General features: G+C 36.1%; 1 protein-coding gene, 1 long non-coding RNA gene and 1 other non-coding gene across 5 annotated transcripts; all 3 read left to right on the top strand.

The window, feature by feature from the left end:
- Positions 1–1,077: 1,077 nt before the first annotated feature.
- On the top strand, positions 1,078–7,612 carry clrn2 (clarin 2). 2 transcript variants are annotated; one of them, XR_006924864.1, is made up of 5 exons: positions 1,078–1,612; positions 4,061–4,378; positions 5,186–5,365; positions 5,655–6,113; positions 7,540–7,612. XR_006924864.1 is itself a non-coding variant. In XM_046843244.1 (4 exons), exons 2-4 carry the CDS (start codon positions 4,126–4,128, stop codon positions 5,921–5,923), a joined length of 702 nt encoding a protein of 233 aa, XP_046699200.1. In that variant the 5' UTR covers positions 1,078–1,612; positions 4,061–4,125; the 3' UTR covers positions 5,924–6,545. The 2 variants fall into 2 exon arrangements, 1 of the variants encoding a protein (XP_046699200.1); XM_046843244.1 differs by lacking the exon at positions 7,540–7,612 and having other exon boundaries at positions 5,655–6,545.
- Positions 7,613–12,303: 4,691 nt separating this feature from the next.
- Positions 12,304–22,383, top strand: LOC124381184. 2 transcript variants are annotated; one of them, XR_006924807.1, is made up of 6 exons: positions 12,304–12,530; positions 12,737–12,766; positions 13,625–13,651; positions 17,753–17,970; positions 18,789–18,860; positions 18,982–22,383. It is a non-coding gene; the product is annotated as an uncharacterized LOC124381184 (long non-coding RNA). The 2 variants fall into 2 exon arrangements; XR_006924806.1 differs by lacking the exons at positions 12,737–12,766; positions 13,625–13,651 and having other exon boundaries at positions 12,312–12,530.
- Positions 20,247–20,320, top strand: trnai-aau. The gene has a single exon. It is a non-coding gene; the product is annotated as a tRNA-Ile (tRNA).
- Positions 22,384–22,508: the final 125 nt, after the last annotated feature.

Here is a 22,508-nt window from a genome sequence, read left to right as displayed (position 1 = left end):
GGTTTTTAAGTGTTTATATGTCTTCGAACTGAGAGAGCATTTGGTTTTGTGGTCCACTTTCGCTTGTCCTGTTGTTTCCACAGATGTTGTGAACTTGTTTGACCTGCATTGTACAAGAACAAAGTTACTTCTGTATCTTTATAGACATATAACATTTTGTCTACCAATACCATTTTCCCATTTTGTTACAAAAAGATGTTATCTCGTCATGATACACAAGGTAATAGGAAAAAACAAATTTTTTATTGGCTTTGAAACACTGGAAATAAAAAGAGAATGTAATTATGCATAATAAATTAAGAATATGAAAGAGTGTTTGGTGATGAAAGACAAGAGAGACAGAAAAAAGGTGTGTTGAGAAAAAGGGACAAGAAATACATGAGTATAAAGAGAGCCATGAGAGCAATTATACTGGTTTACATTATCACCGAACCATCTAGAAGCTTTTATAACTTTTCTTATCACTGCATTAAAACACATTAAAACACATTCCAGCATGCATTAAACCTATAAACTACTGCCAAACCACAAGTCCAGTCATTTGACTTGCGCAGTTAGCTTAGCGCACGCCACTGCTGCTCTTCTGGTCAATATATCTCCACTTCACAATCAATATTATAAGACTCTGTAACCACAAAAAAAGTAGTTGAAGCTCACATACTTCAGCATTGTTGACATTTACTGGGTAATTGTTGAAGTTTGATTTTTAAGATTAGCCACAATTGGACAAACGTGCAGATAAAGGTGAAAGAAATATGAAAAGTATTACAGGATGTTGGTGTTGTGATTAGACAGAAAAATGTGACAGTAATAATGCCAGAATAAAACTCTGTAGTCAATAACAGCACATCTTGAAGTGATTTATGTCAGCTATAGCATTTCCTAATATTTGAAGAAAAACCAGTGTCATATTTTTACAATTCATTTACAACTATGTTGCAAATGTTTTTAATCTTCTTATCTTCACCATGCAGGAAAAAAAGCTCCTGTATAAGATGCTGGACTGGACCTTAGATCAACTGGACTGGAGCTCAGGAACATAAGAGTCAAACACGCTACCAGTCTAATTTACTTTAGATCTTTTATAGTTGCATTTTGGGATGATTGTAAATCGTATTCACACATGACACAAATGTATGGTTTTAGCACAACTGAACACAGTGAGGAAACAATTTATTGCAGCTAAAGTGCACAGGGTGAAATGGGACACAGGTGGCAGAAATGACACGATTAACAGACAGATCGGAAAACACTTATAGTGACGCCTAGCATCTAAAAAACACAAAATTCTGACAATATTGCAGGAATACATTTACATAAACCTTTCAGCTTGATATACAGCTAATGTTAGTGCTTCTCTTATGTAAAGAAGATCATTAAAGAAGATCAGGGTGATGTGGAGTTTATCTGCTGTACAGTTTAATTCAAGTTAAAGTTGTCATTCTTGCTTTGTTTTTGTTTTGTTTTGTTTTTTGGATTGTATAAGAACAGGAAAAACCTCATCAAGTTACCTATGAAACCCAAAAGTCACCTATCCTCAAGAGTTTCCTATGAGGGACAAAACTACCCAACCATTACAAAGTGCTGGCTCTGCAGATTCTGTGTATAAAGGGTAAATACACATCTTTCTACAAAAATATTTTCACCATATAACTGATTACCTGCATTTGTCATTTATCTAATAGCATGCTATATATGAGACATTACAAGTCCCTGTGTGAGTAGGAAGTGTTTTACACTGTGCAAGTTTTAGCTCAATAATCTGTTAAAAAACATTACAATAGTGATATTGAAATCCGTGTAAGAAATGATCATAGAGGAACCTTTAAGGATCAGTAATGAAATGTCTCCCTCTTGTGATTAAAACAACCAACAGGCTACACCTGAGAAGTATCTCATTTGCAATGTGCTGACATTATCCTGGGCGTTGAGCAGTGGTGTAAACTATTTGAGTAAATCTACTTCTTTTCTAGTCAACCACATTTATTATTGAGTAGATGCACTTTTTACTCCACTATATGTTAATTGACAATGAGCATTACCTATTATTTTTTGCATGGCAGCTTTATCTGCCGTGGCTTATTTATTCTGCAGAAGAGGCGATATTTACTTACATTTTATTCGTCCATTGATTACTAATGGTTCTTCTGCTGTGACATGATTTTGTCATTTTATTTGGAAATTAAGAATCCATTTTTTAAACCTTGATTACTACTTTGTCTTTGTTTGGACTTGTTTGATCTGTGTTTCATTCTTGGATGTTGAAGAGGTTGTTGTGTTGATGGTTAATGCGGTGTACAATTGGATTTGTATTTTAGGAAATAAAACCTCACAAATCAACTGTTTTTGGCCTTTCACTAACATGTATCTTGGTGTTGAAATACTGTTCAAATCTGATGCTTGATGACTTTTTAAGTCATATAGGAATTGTTGACTTTTAACTCATAATGGTGTTTGGCAGAACTTTATCCATAGTAACTTACAATCATCTCATTCATACAAATGAGGGTTAAGGGCCTTGCTGAAGGGCCCAGTAGTGGCAGCTTGGTGGTGCTGAGATTCGAACTAATAACCTTCTGATTAGTTTATTTTCGACCTGACGTTTCAGTGTCTGTGTTGCTAACAAGGTTTTTCTTTTTCGTTTTAGCAATTGGTTATATAAATATATGAGGTACTTCTAAATGTTTCTGGACAATTGTATTCCTAAGAAAGAACTGCAAACAATGCTGATATTCATATTTTTTTATTTGTTTGCTTGTTTATATATGTGTTTGTTTATCTTGGCTGAGGATGCATTAACTCCAAAAAAAAAGTTTGCAGAGTGCATACTGGTCCATCATTTTATACAATTCTAACACACATATATTATCAGGTTATCTTTCTTTATCTTTCTAACACAAACAGTTAACTCCTTTTTGGCTGATCCAGCATTATTTTACATTCATGCTCTATAGTAGAACAACACTAGTTCTTTAACCTCAAAAACCGTTCAGTTCATAATATGAGTTTACCTAAATGAACTAATTACATTTTGTTTCTCTTTAATTAACCATACATTATTTTTGGATTATGCACAAAAACATCCATATCAACTCTATTTAAAGACACATTTGACAAATATCAAAGATAACAATAGTCCAATTCAAGTCAGATCATTTTAAAATCAGATCATTTGAAATTTATGCTACATTTATCTTACAATCTATTGTCATAGGTCACATGTTTTACGAATGTCACTATGGTGAAGTTTCACTCTTTCCTATTAAGCCAAGACCCACTTATTGTATTCCCGATCTTTATCTTCATCATGCATTTGACGAAGATATGGTGCTAAAATTTAGAAAGCTTATGCTGTACACCTTGTTTTATTATAGGATTAGATCACAGGCCGGGTTTATGAGCTGTAAAGGATGAATAATTACAAAAGAGTGCATTGGCTTCTAAATATGTGCACCCAAGCAAAAGATCATTAAGAGGATACATTTATATGATGTAAGTGTGTGTTTTTGCAGGGTGTCATATACATAATACCGAAGTGTCTGTTTTTATATGTGGATGTGTCATGTACTAAATGTCCAAGCATCTGCAACATGATTTTATATCTAGGTGAGGACCCAACATCCACTTGAAATGCCAGTGTGTGTGGGTGGATGGTCTGTGTGTCGAAGTGTGTTATGTATGAATTATCCAGGTGCCTAATACTTGGATGTATTGTTGTATATGGATATGTTGATGGCGACCAAATGCCCCCACAAGGATAAGAATGCCTGTGTTTGTGTGTGTGTGTGTGTGTGTGTGTGTGTGTGTGTGTGTGTGTGTGTGTGTGTGTGTGTGTGTGTGTGTGGTAAAGGGCATCAAAACCCCTGGCCTGGAACAGAAGCGCAGCTAAAGTATAAGGTTTCATTCAGAGCGTGACAGAGAGCTATGTCTGACCTGACTCAGCTTCGGTTTCCTTGACTTTACCTCAGCTCTCTCGTTCAGTGTTTAATATTTCCCTGAGAAAAACATCCCAAAAGGAAGTATTATTGAACTACACTTTTTCCTGTTGCATTTTTCTCAGGACTGGATGTCTCGAATAGCAGTATTGAGGAGGAATGTGGCGGGACGGTGAGGGTGAAAGGAGCCATGCCGACACTGTGGAAGCGTATCGTGTTCTCGTTGGGCTCCATACTGAGCATCGGCTCGGTGGTGCTGCTGGTTGTTGCGCTCTCCACCGAGCGCTGGATTACTGCCACCATCCTGTGTCAAACTGGGGTTGATTTGGTGAATGCATCGAATCCAGAGCTTGAGCAGTTCACTGGAGATATTTACTACGGACTCTTTCAAGGTGGCAAAACGAGGAGATGCGGTCTGGGAAGTCGTCGTTTTAAAATTTACAGTGAGTATAATTTATCGTTTTAGTTCATCCCCATAGCTACCAAAACACAGGCGGAGCTGGTCAAACTGGTATCCTGTCTTTGTCAGGTGGTAAAAAAGGGTAGAAAGAACTGCAATTTCTGAATCAAGGGGAAATAACATTCTCAATAAAGTTGCTACAAGCCTCCAGATGACATCTGATTTTTTTTGCATATTGATGCAAATGTTATGATTATTTGCTTTTTAAATTATGAGGACATTCAGAATAAAATACTTTTTTTTTAAAGTTGACACCCAAGGAATAAGTATGAAATCATGTGTATAGTGATGTACTGAAAGAATACACTATATTGCCAAATGCTTGTGTAGATTGTGGACAGATCATCACATATCTGTGTGTTTGTTAAACACCCAGTACCAGCTGAATTTGATCTTATTTAAGTCTTTCCAATAGATTTTGGAGCATGGCTATGAGGAGTTGTGTTTATTCAGCCACAGTATCATTAATGAGATCAGGCATTAGAGAAGTCTTGGTTGCAATCAGCATTCCAGTTTATCCCAGAGGTGTTCAGTCGGGTTGAGGTCATTCGAATCCATCCACTCCAACGTCTTCAAACCTTGTCTTTATCATGATGGAACAGGTTTGGGCCTCTTAGTTCCAGTGAAGGAAAATTGCAATGCTATAGCATACAAAATCATTGTATACAATTGTGGGCCACATACTGTATGGCTGGGATGGTCAGATGTCCATATACTTTTGGCCTTTGTGTGTATAATAGCTACTGTTTTTTTTTTTTTTTTTTATGTATGCTCTTCTCTTTTTTTCCAGTTTTCCCAAAACTAATTAGGAAAGTCAACAGTGGTCTTCATATGATCATAATCTTCTTCCTCTTCTTTGCTATTGGCTTTGCATTGGTCAGTCTGGCATTCTACATTTACAACGCCAGAAAAGTGCCTTACCAGTCCATCAAAGGACCTTTAGGTCTCTATCTCTGGAACCTCATAGCAGGTAGGTTAGTAATGACTTCCCAATAAATAATTACAGATTTTCTTTATATAGTACAGGTAAAGTCATGTGTTCCCTTATGACTAAGGGAAATTGGCTTCTTCCTCATCTTATATATGTACCCCAGTGACACAGGTCACTGATGACAAAAAGTTAAGTTTTATTCTGTTCCTAAACATTGTTGGGGTGCCAATAATTACAACACATCCTTGTATTTTTTTTTTATTGTAGAAAACATTGTATTCATCGGCTTCCCCAAACCTTATACAAACTTCCATTCTCTTTTCCTCAGCTCTGTTCTGCTCTCTTGGCTTTGCCTGTTTCATCGCAGCAGTTCGGTGTCATCGGTTAACGGAGCGCGTGGCGAACTTTCAGGAGAATCTGTTCCACCTAGTGGTTTTAGAAGAAAAACTGGGATTCTCGTTTTGGCTCTGTGTGGCCAGCTCTGTCTCACATGGAGCCAATGTTTTGGTGGTTGCTTCAAGCAGAATTCATCTGCCCAAAATACAGACCAAAAAACCAGAGGAGCCAACTGCCACAGGAGACGATTTACTGTACTGAAACAAAAATCTCCAGGACTCCAGGGAAAAAAGAGAGCAATACTGGAGTACTGAAGTCTGCAAACTAGGTGTCCTTTATATATTATAAATTGTAAACAAAAAGTGTTTCATTGTCGATATCGAAATACATGTCTAATACACACACATCTGAGCCACTACATCTTGACTGGAATCATCATAACTGAGTACAGGTAAGCATTTAACATAGCACAGCTTCTATTTCTTTTATAAAATTGGCGTGTTGGCCAGCAATCCACATCATATGCCACAGTGATATATTCCAGTGTCAGGGTTATCAATCAAAGCATATCTATAACTGTGAAAAGAATTTTGTTTGTGGGAACAAATCTCAGACAATATGCAGAGGAGTGCCAGTGATCTCATGACACACTTTTGCCTTTGCACTCAACCTGCATTAGCCCCATATTTATCCTCTTCAGAGAAATCCTCTCAGTCTGGTGACTTTATAAGTGACTAGAGGGCCATTAAACTGTCAAAATGACACATTCAGGCCCTTAGCCTGGAATTATTAATGATGGCCCAGATTCCTATTAGTGTCCTCATGGGAACAATTTAATACAATTTTAAATTGTAATTAAATATATAATAAAAATGGCTCTTGTTTAAACCTTCAAATGCATCGTTGGTGCTTTATCTCATTAGCAAGGATTTCTAAAACTGGCTTACTGCCTTGGAGAAGGTTCTCATGGTGGCTTGTTATTCTCCAGCTAGAAGCTGGTGCTGTGAAGATAATAGTCAAAAGCAATTCTTTAACATTATCATTATTCCACTGCACAAAGCATTACAAATGGAAAGGAAACAAAGCAGGCACAGATTAACGAACACGTGCCCAGAATCCCTGAGCATTAGGGGACCCTCAAAGAGCATATATTAGAAATGAATTATTACCCCATTACACTGCCACACACTACACCCTAAACAAACATAATCCACTAAATGCAAAGTAACAGAACTGAAAATCAGTAATAATAATTAAATCATAAGGTAATGATGTAAGATAAAACTAAAAATTTCATTCAAATCCAAATAAAAAACAATAGGCAAAGATTACTCAAAAGATTTATTTAATCAATCCAATTAAAATAATTTAATCAATATGACATCATAGCATTAAACATAGCATTAAACATCTCCTCAAAATGTAATCCTAAAGAAAAAGATCCAGACGGCAAAAACCACAAACGACGTATAAAATGCTGATCGTAGCACAACTACACACTGAGCATTAGGAAATGTTTAATTTAAATACAGACACAGAAGAATGAGACGCAGGTGGCAGTAATAACACTAATAACACTGTAAAATGATCTACCTCAGGGGATTAAAATGTGCTGATTCTTAATATTTCGATTAAAATAATTAGAAAACAGGTGATAACGGTGCTGGTTGGCTAAAGTTGTCGAGATATTTCCCAATAAGGATTTATAGTTCTAAATACACAGGTGAGTATATTTGCCTATGGGAGGGGGTATATGATGACCATGTTGCTTCGTAACTTCTCGACAATAAAAATGGTACTATATAAAAGTTATACATTTATCTTCACTTTGAGATTTAAGATTGTTACCTAACTGTAATTTATTGGTCTTTTATCAGAACCATGTAATTTATCATTCCTGAAGAAGACACATGCTGTCTGAGCTGGACACTGAGTTGGTGCTTGAAAAAGAGCTGTATTTTGGTGTATGATGCTCCGAATAGATGTTTAATGTCATAAGCATGAGTGTTTGGTATGAGCTGAACTGCATGGTGAGATGGGTAAAAGCTTCTTGCATATGGTTCTGCCCAGGGGTCCAGAAATGATTCCCTGAGAGGAATAAATGCTTTAGATTAATTTAGAATTAGACTTTATGATTACTACCATGATTTATTCATTATCTACAACAAAACTAGCGAGAATGTTCCTGCCAATGTATGTATACACCTCAGGTCATTTAAAATATTTACACTGTGTGAGATGTAAAAGTCAAGCGTGAAGGAAGCAGCGTTCCAGCAGATGGAGACAAAAGCCAATGGCCCCCTAATACATACTGAACAGCTCCTAATTTATATTTTACACAGCAAGTACTATGAATGAATACATATTTTTCCCATGTGCCAATTTGTACCATTTTGTCTGAAATGAGGTACTGCTGAGACAATCATGAAGAACTTGTGATATGGAATGAATGTTCAGTTGCATCCATCTTTGAGTTGCTATTGAATTCTTCAGATCTGATTGGTCAGATAGAGATGATTAGTTTGTTTAAATGGTGACCAGCAAAATCCCAGGTTTATATGAATGTACACATTCTAATGGGACAGTTTTATTTTTGGTAAAAAGATGTTTCATTAGCAGTCATGAAAGAAGCCTGTTAGAGGTAAGCTGAAACTTTTCTAGAACAGGATTGTCAGGAGGGATGATTTTGTGGTTTCTAACTGACAGGACATTTCTTTAGAATCTATATGACTACATACTATATGACGCAAAACACAACGTTAGCAAAGCATAGGCCTCATAGGTGCAAAGCTAGCCTATCCTGTGTCAGTTTGAATATTTTAGATATTTTCATTAAATTCCGTTTTCCCACTAATGTGCAAATATTTTGGAAATGTTTGGAAAAATAAATTATGGAAAAAAAAGTGATTTCAATAGTGAAATTATGTAGGCTGTCACGGACCACATGCACTGCCGCCGCGGACCACCAGGGGGCATCGCGGACCACCGGTTGAAAACCCCTGATTTAGTTGATTACTTAGTTAATTTATAAAAACTTATTATATTTAGTTAATGTATAAAAACAACATATTATATATTGTAAAAAAACAGCTTGTAAATTTTGCAGATATACAATATATATAAAATGTAATATATATGAGGTATTATAAATACAAACCAAGATGATACACAATATATATACAGATAGTATACAGATATATATATATATATATATATATATATATATATATATATATATATATATATATATATATAAAAGATTCAGAATATACAGAATGTAGCAGAACTGCATGATGATTACACAAAATAAAAACTACAGTGAAACATCAGTGTCATGACGGTTTCAGTAGGGTGAATCTTCTGGTTCTGGTCTAAATGTTCCTGTATCTCCTTCTGGATTCCAGTGTGGAGTTCATGATAATGTTGTGTTCTCTGCACAGATATTTACTGTGGTGCAGAAATGGAGTTGGATTTTAAATTGGTCTTCTGGCTTTTAAGCAAATCTGCTGTAAATGTGCAGTGTTTTGTAGTTCACATACCATGAAGTCCATCTGTGATCTGTAATGAAGTTTATATTTAATTAACCAGATATTATCATTTAAGATGTAATTGTTAATGGTGCGCATCTCAAGAGGGTTCATACTGAAGATTACTGAGGGAACCACTTTATCATAATGGACCTCAACTAAAGAATTTCCATTTATCTGTAAGTGTTCTGAAATCTTAGGCCACATTTTTGCTACAGGAACTTTTTCAAGAGTCGAACAACTTTTCCAGGAAATTTGCAGTGCATTTCCACCATAAGGTCCTTCTGCACAGCTTTTACATTTGAAATTCTGTTAAAACGTGAAACCTCTTTTATAAAGGTATACTATTATTGTCCAATGGTGTATAGAAATGTAAACTGTAATAAGTGCTAATAAAGGTTATTAGGCCAGGTCTCACACTGCACCATGCTTCCCTGTGCATGTTTTCAGTGAACATAAAGTTTAGTGGCAGGGTTGCCAGGTTTTTAATGTTTGCTACATGAAATTTAGCTAGTTTATATATTACATGTCTGCCAAGATTTTGCCATAATAATTTTATTTATTTTTTTTCTAAATGTATATTGCAAAGATTGAGTGGGAATTGTCTTTGTATTCAAAATGAATGCAATGATCTTATAATGATTTCGGCAAAGCTCAAATTATAAAGCTGATGATGTGATTTTGATTATGATAATTGATGATTATTGATTTTTTAAAAAGCTTAAAAGATCATTTATTTTACTTATTAGACAATCAAGTGACTGATCTCTTTTCCCCAAGCCTATCCCTGAATGAAGACATTCTCTGTGCAGTATGAGTACCTAAAGCTCTTTGGTAATGCATCATAAATGATCAGAGTGTCAGGATTATGTCTAAACCTGCAGGACTACGACTCTCATCAGCCCCTACATGTCACTGATCACTTGCACCTGCTTCCGCTTTATAGCTGATTGGCATTTGAATATGGCTTGTCTTCCCATTGTCATAGTTTTTTGGTTTTCTTTTGTATTTGTTATTGGTGTTTGTTTAAATAAATGTCATATCTGTAGTTGCATGTCCTTTCTTCTGATTGCATGACATAGTGGTGTCTCATAGGAGCAGAGCCATATGGCCAAAAAAAAGTACCAGAGCCATACTTCTAGAAAATGAGATTCTGAGTGTCAGTTGGAGTTTCTGTGAGACCCAGTCCTATTTCACTAATAGTCTCTGTGGTCTACAATGAGCTGACCTCAGACACATGAATAAAACATAATGTCTCTTGGTACACCTTGTTAAAGATATGTATGTATGTATGTATGTATGTATGTATGCATGTATGTATACTTCAAAAAGACAGCTATAGAGGCCCAGGACACCTAATTAAACTTTCTTAACGTGTTGTGATCAGAAGCGTAGCTATAACCTGGGTTTGGTGTCACAGCTAGCTGTATAAGCTTTTCATCATGCTTCTCCTCTCACTGTGTGAATTGATCTTTTGCGTTTTCACACTTCATTTTGAAGACCTCAGATGCTTATCAGGGTAGCTGGTAGCTCAAGGGATCTGAGACAAGCGCTGTTCACTAGTGTGGGTCTTTGTCAAGGTCATTCCACCCTTCGCAGAGCACACTATACCATATGGGCCAAGAGCAAGTCTATTCATTATTGCTTGAATGTGAAAAGGAAAAAAACAGGCTGAACTGTATTTTATTTATTTGGTGTTCTCTCATTTTCAGCTTTTGTTTTATCCTGATCAGGGTTTCAGTAGACCTTTCTGTAGACACTGGACCTCTGAAAGCAATACCTCATATAACACATCCCATCACAACACATTTCTAACACATCAGATTAATCCTCTGCAGTGATATTTACTTGTGGTTTGAAATGAATCGCTCCAATAATAGTGGGGGTTTTGAACGCCAGTGCTCTCATCGCCTAAAGTCTATTAAACCCAATTAGCACATTATCTGTCGGAGAATAACAGATATTATCTCCAAGAAGTCATGACGTGTCTTGAAATTAGACTTTAACAGTGGTGTAAAGTATTTGTGTAAATGTATTTCCTCACAGTACTTGAGTTTTTGGCTATTTTCTAATTTTCCTGAGTATTAAAGATTTGAGCAACGTTTACTCTCAAATCAAATACATTTATGATTTAATAGATCTTTTTTAATTGTCAGTGAGCATTACAAATTACATTTTGCATGGCAGCTTTATCTGCCGTTGTCTAATTTATTCTGCACAAGAGGCGATTTTTACTTAAATTATATTCGCCCTTATATTACTAAAAGTTCTTTTACTTTGTGACATGATACTGTCATTTTATTTGTTAATGAAAAAGACCTTATAATTAAAGATCGCTTTGTCTTTTTTGAGCTGTGTTTCTTCTGGCATGTTGAAGAGGTTGTTGTGTTGATGGTTAATGCAGTGTTCAGGTTTGTATTTAAAAAAAACCTCACAAATAAACTGGTTTTGGCTTTTCACTAACATGTGTCATGGTGTTGAAGACTAGTGCGTCTTTGAACCTACAGTCAATACGAGTCAAATACTCGAGTACTGTTCAAATCAGATGCTACAGCAGGGAATCTATCATTTTACTTCAGCATGATCTACACTGTGGATACAAATAATTCTGTATTTGAAAAATATTTAGTATGCTTTTATTGCTAAATATGTAATTTTCATATATTGGAAAAATCCTGTGAGATAATGTTTATATAGCTTTTTTGGAGGGAGTCTGTATGGAGAAGTAAGAATTAAGTCAAAAATGCTTCCTTATAAAAAAAAATAAAAATAAAAAACCCTGCTTTTTTACACCACCCTGTTGTTGACTATTTTTTACTTAATTCTGCAACACTGCATCCTTGGCACAGATGCCCACATGACCCTGCAGATGCCCAGATGGTTAAAAAAGCAATGACAAATAAATCATGTCAGTGTAATAGCATTGTATCTAGCAGCCCTACAGAATGCAGATCCTCTTCAGCTGCTCTGTCTGGCCATTTGATCAGTTCGATCTGTCTGGTCCATCTCAGGGCCCTGTAAGCAGGATTTGCTTTGTAAATGGGTATAAGTGCGTATATGTGTATGTGTGTGTGTGTGTGTGTGTGTGTGTGTGTGTGTGTGTGTGTGTGTGCAGTCTTAGTTACAGTTCAGCTTGATCTCATCAGATGGGTGAGATTGGACTCCAGATCCCTGCTGTATGTACGTCCAGTGTCCAGGTTTTCTTCCAGCTGCAGAAGCTGAATGGGCGCTGCAGACACACACACACACACACACACACACACACACACAGGAGCTGGTGTGGAGGAGAACAGAAATACAGGTTACTTGCGAGGTAACCTTGCTACATGCCAGCACTAGAGGTAATGCTTACTTTACTTATAATGATGATTATTTGTCTTGTATATATTGTCAATTAGTCCTGTATAAACCTGCATTGCTTCTCTGTATGTCATTGTGAGGGATTGCTCTACAGCTGTCCTGCATTGCACAAACCTGTGTGTGTGTGTGTGTGTGTGTGTGTGTGTGTGTGTGTGTGTGTGTGTGTGTGTGTGTGTGTGACAAATAGATGCAGCAAAGAATTAACCAAGCCACATCAGTAGGTTGTTGAAGGAACAGACACACTCTATATTCAATAACATTTATTTATTTTACTGATTAATCCTTATTTCTCACTCATCACTATCTAATGGATATTTCTTCTCGCCGTTGTCTCATCACCTGTTTCTTTTCATCTTCATCTCTGCATCTACATGTGTCATATTCCCTGTGTTCTGTCATCACTGTGCATCATCTTGTGTGTATATATAATTTACACACAATCTGTTCATGCTTAGTCAGGCAGCAAGTACCCCGGTTTGTTACCCCTCCCCCCTTTTTCTTCCCCGTGTCTTGCTACAACCACAAAATATAATAAGACAGGCATTGAGGTAGCCGGATGACTGTGTGTGTGTGTGTGTGTGTGTGTGTGTGTGTGTGTGTGTGTGTGTGTGTGTGTGTGTAAAACGAATGTTCCTGTTGATGGGGGTGATGAAGACACCACGTTCCTCGTTATTGCTTGCTTTGCCCGCTCCATCTCTACTCCTGCTGCATAAACTTCCATTTGTTTCCATGGCAACGTTTTTTTTTTTTGATCGCACCCCCTTTTAACCTTCCCCTTTTCATTCTTTTTGCTCCCCATTTTCTCTCTCTTTCTCTCTATCTCTCTCACCTCTGCAGTGATGACTGCAAAGGTGCTGGTGTGGCCATGCATGTCTAAACATCTGTATAAAAAATAATATATATAAATATTATATATATATACAATAAAATGTAAAAATGCATGTTTTCACACGTTTTACAATGTGTTCCAAGGTTCTATCTGGATAAAGGTACCAGATAGAAGCTTATATTATGAACAAATCATTGTCTCACTAATTCAGTATTTTCGTGCTGCTTTGTTCTGTTTTTTTAATAGGGGGCCAAGCACCCAATCCATCAAACTGTATGTTTATACTTTTATTATTACTGTATACTTTCATATGTGAATCTATGATCATCCTTGCCATGATTCATATAAATTCTGGCACATTACTAGAGAACTTTCTCAGATACTTACACAGCCAAGTTGGTGTACACCGTGCAAGGGCCAGCATTACAGAGAACTTGGACGCAAGTAGTTTGCACTGTGATACCATGGAAACTACTTTTTTTAACCTTTTTTTCTATGAGCTTTGGAAAGAGTGAGACATATTTACAGCATTTTGGCAGACTTTCATTTATCTCATTCATACAACAGCTATGAATGGCAGCTTGGTGTGGCTGGGATTCCAGTGCAGTCCAATGCCTTAACCACTAAGCTACCACCTTCCCAAACACCAGACTCAACAGCATGAGCTGATTAGATTTTATGTGACAGCATGAGCAAACTTTAAGAAAAAATATATTTTATTTTTATTTTAATTACAACCTTCTGAAAACAGAAAATAAATGGATTGTAGATGGTGGAAAGCTGCTAAGAGGTAGCATTTCTGCTTTCTGTTTATTATAATTTATTATTATTATTATTGTGACAAAAGAGGATGAATTAAAGTCGGAGACTTTCAAACGGCGGTTAAGTTCATCCAAAAACACAGGTCTTTACGTAAATATATATATATGTATGTATGTAAATGTCTGAATTGTTATTTTTATTGTATTTGTACTGGTACCTTTTGTACCTTTTGGAATCAAAGTTTTGAATCCGTCCTTTTTATAGACATTGTAATGATGGTGTTTGTATTATGTGTGTAATCAAAAGACATAGACCATTACAACTAAATTTACAAAAATGTTAGCAATCATTGGTGTACAGCATGCTAACATTCATCGATGCTAATCAGTGAAACCGGAGACTGCAGCGTTTGTGTTTATTAATTTATGCTGTACATGTCGTTTGAATTGATCTCTTTCTCGAAATTCTCGTAATATCCGATCCTGTGCTCCACTGGCACATGGACTGTGATCTGCCTCTTAGCCTTAAGCTGATTTTGACCTTGAATCTTATTAACCACAATTTAAACACCGCAGCTGTCTCAAATGTACATGGAGCCTTTTATAAGCAAATAACAATACGCTGTATCATGTTACATACATGCATATACATTTACACATAAAAAGGTAAATGTTTTCTTTTTTCTTTTTTTTTTACCATTTATCATAAACATATCGGACAGCTATCATTTTAACCACAGGTTTATCGGTAATCAAAAATCTGCACATTAAAATATGGAAAACTTTCATTTAGGTAGTAAAAATGCATTAGGGTTTGTATGGTACTGAACATCTAACCTCAAGAGGCAAATAATATTCAAGTAACTAGAACAAAAGTAATAGCACCCCTATACTGTGTGCCTATAGTCAGTGACATGCAATGGCTCAGAGAGATTTAACATACAACCCACTCATGACTGTTTATTCTTTCACCATTTAACCATCATTTTGCCGTTTTTGGCTCTCGGTGATCATGAAATGGTAAATCGAAGGGCTTATGGCCATTAGTAGAAATAGAATTAATGATTTAGACAACACTGATAATAGTTGACAATAGTTTAAATAGTTTTGTGATTAGTGTCTTATGACAATATTCATTATATTCCTATAACAGCGTGTTTATTATTGGCACAGTAGTTTTGTGGGAGAGACAGATGATAAATAGACTGATGAATAGAATATACTTACTGAAAATGCTGTAGGGATTAAACAGATCAGCAGTATTTGTATCTTATACACATTTTCACACACATGAAGCTGAATTACTACACAGGCGGACATTAAGGTTGAGCTAGTGTTCATCGGGCAGATTGCTGTGTAGAGATTGATAGCATTAGCAGTATTATGCTGCCTTGGCCTTCTAGCATCCTGACACTGATTAATGTGGATTTTTATAATGGTTTCTTTGGGTAATGAATGGGAAACAATCAGCTTTTTTATTTTCATTTTGGCTGAATCTTTTTACTGAGCAATGTTTGCTTTGAAAGCAGAACTGAGAGGTTCAGGAAGACTTTGAATAAAGGTTTCTCCATGTTAATGACTAGAAATTTTTGGAAGAGTGTTTACAACACATTCAAAAGCATTGCATTGCTTTTTTAATTAAAAAATTCATGAAGGGCTTCCACATCTGCAAGGTCTAATTACAGACTTGCTTTCACCAAAAAGTTTATTTTTATTTGCAGTATGGTTGCTAGAAACATTCATGTCCCTCACCAACCTGGCTGTTTTTAAAATCTCTCTTAAAATTGATAAGACAAAAAAAGCAGACAAAAAAAGCAAAGAGTAAAGAAGACTTTATTTCTGAGTCCACACATATTGTAGCTTTTACAGTGACTGACAGTTGAAACTCCTACCAGAAATGAGAAACAAACGTCTCAGTTTCCTGCACCATGTGTGACTTTATGTAATTAGCAGCTATTACAAATGTGGCAACAGATTCTATTTTTATGTTGAATATATTAATTATTCCTTTGCATTAATAAGGGCATTTGAATGAGTTTAATTAAACACCTTCTGGCCAGTCAGAAACAGGAATTCAGTACTTTGCTATCATTGATGTAGAATGCTATAATTACTGAATTCTTTAAATGCTATAATTAATGGATAATGCTTAGTTAAAATTTAATTAATAATGCTAATCACAATAACAAAGATTCTTCTTTTTTCATGGAACAGCAGTTTAATATTCTCAATAAAAACTTTCCCATCTCATAGGTTTTGACATGCATCTTACATCAGTATTGCTTCATCAAATATTTATGCAATGTTTGAGTGTTGTGGTCAAATGGTCCACCACAGCTGGCGTTCAGATAGAGTGCAAATGATTTCTCTACATAAAACAGCATTTTTTTCAGTAAACTGTGCTTACCTAACATACCCTGGTGACTCAGTCCAGTGCAGAACTCTGAATTAGATAATATGTCCGCATTGGTGACTGGACGAGCAATATATTCAGCTGAAAATCAGCAAGGTGCTAAGTTATTTTGTGAGTTTACGTTGATTGGACGATGGCATACCAGGAGCGTTCCATGATCAATACGTGTCCAGTGAAATTCAAGCCACATTCTTAAAATAAAACCAATAACTTTTAAATAGAACAAAAGCAGCAGTGAGAATGTAGATTAAATTTCATTCAGTCATGAAAGATTGTCTTTCAAAGAATCAGTGATGCTCAGGACTGAAATCATTCTGCAAAACCAAAAAACGTTTTCACCAATCTGTTTGCTTTTCGTTTTGCAGAGAGATTGGAATTTTTATTCTTCATTTATCCCAAAGGGGAGCCATGAATGTCTTTACACTCTGATATGAGAGACTTCATACCACAAATTCACTTCAAAAAGTGTCCAAGACAGGATTTTCACTATTATTACATTTTTATTGTGATAACCTTATGCAGGGGTGTCCAATCTTTTCCACAAAGGGTTTTCATTCCAAACCAAGCAAGTCCACACCAAATTCTACAGTACCTGTTTAAATCGAATGATTTTTGTTTTCAATGACTATCAGGTATGGCCCTTGCTTGATTGGAGTAAAAACCTGTACCCACACTGGCCGTTTGTGGAAAAGATTGGACACCCCTGGCATAATGCAAAAGTACTTGAACAGTGACTTTTAATACTGGTGGATGTACAGCAAGAAGAGATATAAATAACAATTATAAGTATTGTTTTAACAAATTATTACTTATAAAATGTCATAAACTAAATTGGCTCATGGGTATTGACTGGGTTCACATCCACATCTGAAAATGCTACTGAATATAAAGTTGTCATTCAGTCCAGATTGTATTACCATGCAGGAGAATAATTGTTGGGCCCACACACACACATACACACACACACACACAAACACACACACACACACACACACACAGATGTTTTGTCAGAATATTTAAACTGTGATTTATTATGTGCATTTTGGAATGAACTAACAATGAAAACATGATCATACTATGCTAAAGAATTACTATGATTAAGGTAATGAGATTTTGCTCACAGTCTTTAATGATAGTGATTGGCATTTTTTAGGAACAGGCATTACACATTGTATCCCTGTGTTTCTTCGCATCCTGCAGAAACTGGTCACATCGATTGTTTAGCATTGATCTGGAAGGCTTCATAGACTGCCAGTCTCTTGTGCAGTTTCTACAGCATCACCCCCTCTCTGAAAGCATCTCATCACTTGCTCCACCAGTCTCACACCAGGGCAACTTGGTCAAGTCCAACTGAACCACTTCACCTCTCATTGTTTAGCCAATGTCGACTGCCACTCAACCCTCACACCAGAATGGAGGTAAAAAACGTATACTTTATATGTTAATGATATAAAAAAGCACTTGTTTTCATTAGTGTATTATTTGATGTGTTTTGTCTGGTAAACGAGTGAAGACATTTCCAGACACTGCTAGAGTGTGTAAGATGACTGGTGCTTGACTGGAACTTGGCATACAAGAACTAACCGTGACATCTGCATTTGCTGACATAAGCATTTTTAAGTGCAGTTTGATCCACACTGCACGACCTCATGATGTTTCTCTGACACCAGCACAAATATCTGCTTTCTCACCATCGGAGTATTTGGACTCTATGCTTCTAGAGTATAAGCTTTCCATTAAAAAAAACACATGACATTGATTTTTGAATGCATAAATCACTCGGTTTCACAGCGCTGTTGAGTACTCAATTCTGATTGGTCAAAAGGTGTTAAATAATTCTTTATAACAGCAGCTCTGGCAGTAGTTCCAACTTAAAGGTTTATACCACTGTCCTCATTTGAGTTAGATTGTTATGGTTTCTATTGTAACAACTTGTTCAAAGGGACTTGTATGGAGGACATGCTGATTGAATTATTTAATGTAGCTTTATGTGTGCAGCTACGAGAGATTATTTTGGACAATTATACTGGTGCTTTGTACAGAACAATACAGACTACGTTTATTTGTCTTTAACTGCATGAGAAAGTCTGGTGAAGGAAACAAGTTTTTGCAGCTGCAATAGCATAAGTCATAACAGGAAGTTACTTCGTTTAATGTTCTGCAAAAGTAACAAAGGTATGTTATGTGGAAATCTTTGTATTTGGTTCATAAATCTCTTTTTATATTTTATTGTAAGGTGTTGGTTTTCCATACAACGAGGAAAAATTCATTTCAGGTGGGGTGAACAGGAATTCAGCAATAATTGGAGGTAGGAACTATTTACTTAATCTCACTTCTTTTTAATCTCACTCTACTTTTATAGAGGCAGCAAAGTTCCCCCCTTTTTGTCCGTCACCTGATACTGATTACACCCTTTTGGGCACTTTTAGGCATTATTGCTGTGGTGATCTTCACCATCCTGTGCACGTTGGTGTTCCTGATCCGTTATATGATTCGCCACAAGAGAACACATCAAACCAACGAGTCCAAAGAGGAAGAGCACTCCGAATCGGCCGATACGACTACCGTCGCCACTGAGCCAAATTTCACAGAGACCATTGATGAAAGCAAGAAGGAATGGTTCATATAACAGAATGAGGACTACATCACTTAGAAAAAAGATCAATACATATCCCTCCTCCCATTCTTCTCCCTACTGTATGCATATCTGTCTGTCTCTGTCTCTGTCTCTGTCTCCCTCTGTCAGGGAGTCCAGCTTCAATGTTTCAAAAAGTGCAGCTATTTACTATGTGCATGATAGAGCCAGTGGGGTGGGTGAGAATGTGGACCGCAGTGAGATCAATGATTGTAGGCCTGGCCAACTTCAGTTTCTTATGGGGAAAGATGAATGGGAATATAAGACTGAAAAAGAATCCTATATGATGGAACTTATCCAAGGTGTTCTCTGACCTCTTTGGAAATCCAGAAACAAAATCATATCCAGTGGCCATCCATAACTGTTGAGATTTTGATGAAAGCAACATAATAACCAACAATAAAAGTGTTGCCTTTATGATCCAAGCCAGTCAAACATTGCTAAAAAGCAATTTTTTGGGAACTCGAGAGACATTAGGCCAGATCAGTGCAGGAAGAAATAGCAGAGGTGGTCACTCACAATGCGGCTAAATCCAATCAACAAAAGCACAAAATTTATTTCCGCTTTTACAGTTTGTACATGAATCAATTTTACAATCACTTTTTTATTTTTAGATGATCAGGGCCATCACATCACCAGTCATGGTACATTCACTAATTAAAAGCTAAACCTAATAACGCCTGTGGAGAGTTTTTACAGACTAAAAATTGCATCGCTATCAATATTCTTCACCGATCTTTTTCTGATGGACACTGTAATGGAAATTAATTATTATATATATATATATATATGGCACAAAAACACTCCTTAGGTCATCGCATGTGAGCACAAGATCTCAGTATAATAGGTTTAGGGGTAGTTTCATTTTGTAATATGGAACCAAGGCTACTAAACATTTACAACAATACATTAGATGTGTTGCATTGTTTGTTTTTTCATGACATTATAAAATTTATTTCGTATAAATGTCATCATTAGGTTAAAAAAAAAAAAAGGCCCGATTCCTTGAACGTGATGTTTAAGATCAATTAAAATTTTTTTTTTTCTCGGGCTTGTACCGGCCGGTTAGCTCAGTTGGTTAGAGCGTGGTGCTAATAACGCCAAGGTCGCGGGTTCGATCCCCGTACGGGCCAGTATGTTTTGTTTTTATTGTTTAAATCAATTTTAATGTTGTCTGCCTCTGTGCAAAAAAAAAAAAAAGAAAATGTGTTAACTAAGAGAAGAAAACAGTGCAGGAGGATTGGGGTGGGTTTAGAAGAGTTGCAGTAGTGATTTGGATAAAATGTATCTGCAAGACTGAAAGGAAAAGTTGTGGGAAAGGACTGTGGTAAGACCTGCTATGTTGTAGGTTTAGAGACAGTAGCATTGACTAAAAGGGTGATATGGAGACAGATGATCAGCTGTGGTGACTCCTTCAAATCACACCTCATGACAAGTCAAAGGAAAGAACTTGCTGCTATCATGGGGCATTTAAACGCAAGAACTAAATCAGCTCTTCTAATTGATGGGCATCTGTAAATACCTGTGCTGCATGTGCAGGAATAAATTGTGCAGCTTCTGTGCTACATGTCTCTGCCAATCCTCTGACTTAAATCATTTCAGCTTTTGTCAGTTGTCAGAAGGTTTCTTGTGAGTAAGATTATTAAGTTGCATTATGTTACAGTAAAATCTGGGTCTTTGGAGGCTTTTTTCAATTTCTTGAAAATACAACCTCTTTAGTTCAGACCCTATGAAGAAAAAACTATTAGGAAAACCTCCATAACCCTGATCAGTGGTAAAACAACAACAGACAAACAACATGTTTAACGGCCAATCAAATTGTATTGATGAATTCACCTAAAGATTTATTTTCAAATTGTGCAATAGATTTATTGGGACATTCTTATAATCTTCAGGTTGGCTTTGTTAATATGTTTATTCCCGATTTTGACCTCAATTTCATCCAGGTTTCCAGTCTCTGTTTATTAAAAGCATTTTTGGTTTCATCCCACTCGAAAACCTCTTTTACGTGTTTGCAGAGTGTTTTACACGCAATGTCGTTTGGCTCACCACTCTTCCATAAAGCCCAGCTTTTTGGAGCATTCAGTCTATCATTCTCATGCAAACAACATCTCCCTAACCTGAGCTGCAGACCTCGCAAACAGCTTTAGAGCTACTCTTGGATTCTGGCTTACTTCCCTAAATAATGTCCTCCTTACCTGTTTCTTTTTACCCTGATTTCTTTTAAAACAGGCTGTCCATAACCAAAGCCCAAATCATATTATTCAAAGATTTTTGGTATCCATGATGCTGTCTTTTTAAGTATGTTGTCAAAAAACACTGGAGACTTCCAAGAACGTGTCTTTATACTGAGATCTTGTGACAATTCACTTACACACAGGTTTTTTTCTGCTAATTGTAGTACATACACATTTGGTTTAAGGTTATTTCCAGGTTTCTTTCTGGCAACTTTGAGTGCTCCTGTAGTATTCTTTTACTGTGTGGCACTATGAAAATGAATAAAAAGCTTGTAAATGGGACATGTGAAAAACATCTGCACTGCAAATACAGGCATTAATTGTGCAGAAGAGTTTTCTACCATCTAAGTTTAGTCCTCTCAGCTATTGCTATCTGCCAGCAAGACTACTATGGTGTGTGCCAGTAATGTCTGGGTGTTTGTAAGCTTCTTTTCCATTTCTTGAAAATGCAACAGTTTCCTTTTAGGGTTCTTTTCCACTTAGGGAGTCTTGGTAGCCAGTTCAGCTTTTCTCTCTGCAATGATGACCTTGATCATGAGTAAAAACAGGGAATTATGTGAATTCCAATATCAGTGTGTGCCAGAACTAATTTGAGGATTTCAAAACTTTGTACTAAACAGTACACAAAAACTAATTAAAGGAAGGTGTATATTTATGTCTGGTGGAAAGATCGAAAATGCAATACAATAAATAAAAAAGTATTAAAAACAGCTTTGTCTAGTTTTTAATGCATTTCTATGTTGCTGCTGAATTAAAGCCCAAAAACATGAAATTTTTTATCTAAATCATTTTTTTTTTCCTTTCATTTTTTTTCTTTAAACAACAACAATTTAACAACTTGTAGAGTTGTAATTATGTGTAATTCTCATGACTGTGAGACAGAAAAAATGCAACACAATGGTATTCTAACAGGACTCCTTTTGCTGACTGTTGCATAAATAAACTGGTTCATGTTCTGAATGAACAGCCAAGAGTTTCATTCTTTTTTATTATAAATACATCAATTATAGCTTTATGATTGTGAATGCAAGAACATGTGTTTTGTGCTTCTCCACCCATCTGATAGATCAATCAGGAATTTATG

Source organism: Silurus meridionalis, chromosome 28 (genome assembly GCF_014805685.1).
Source record: "Silurus meridionalis isolate SWU-2019-XX chromosome 28, ASM1480568v1, whole genome shotgun sequence".
Taxonomy (NCBI): Eukaryota; Metazoa; Chordata; class Actinopteri; order Siluriformes; family Siluridae; genus Silurus; species Silurus meridionalis.
This window is presented reverse-complemented; position numbering and strand designations above follow the sequence as displayed.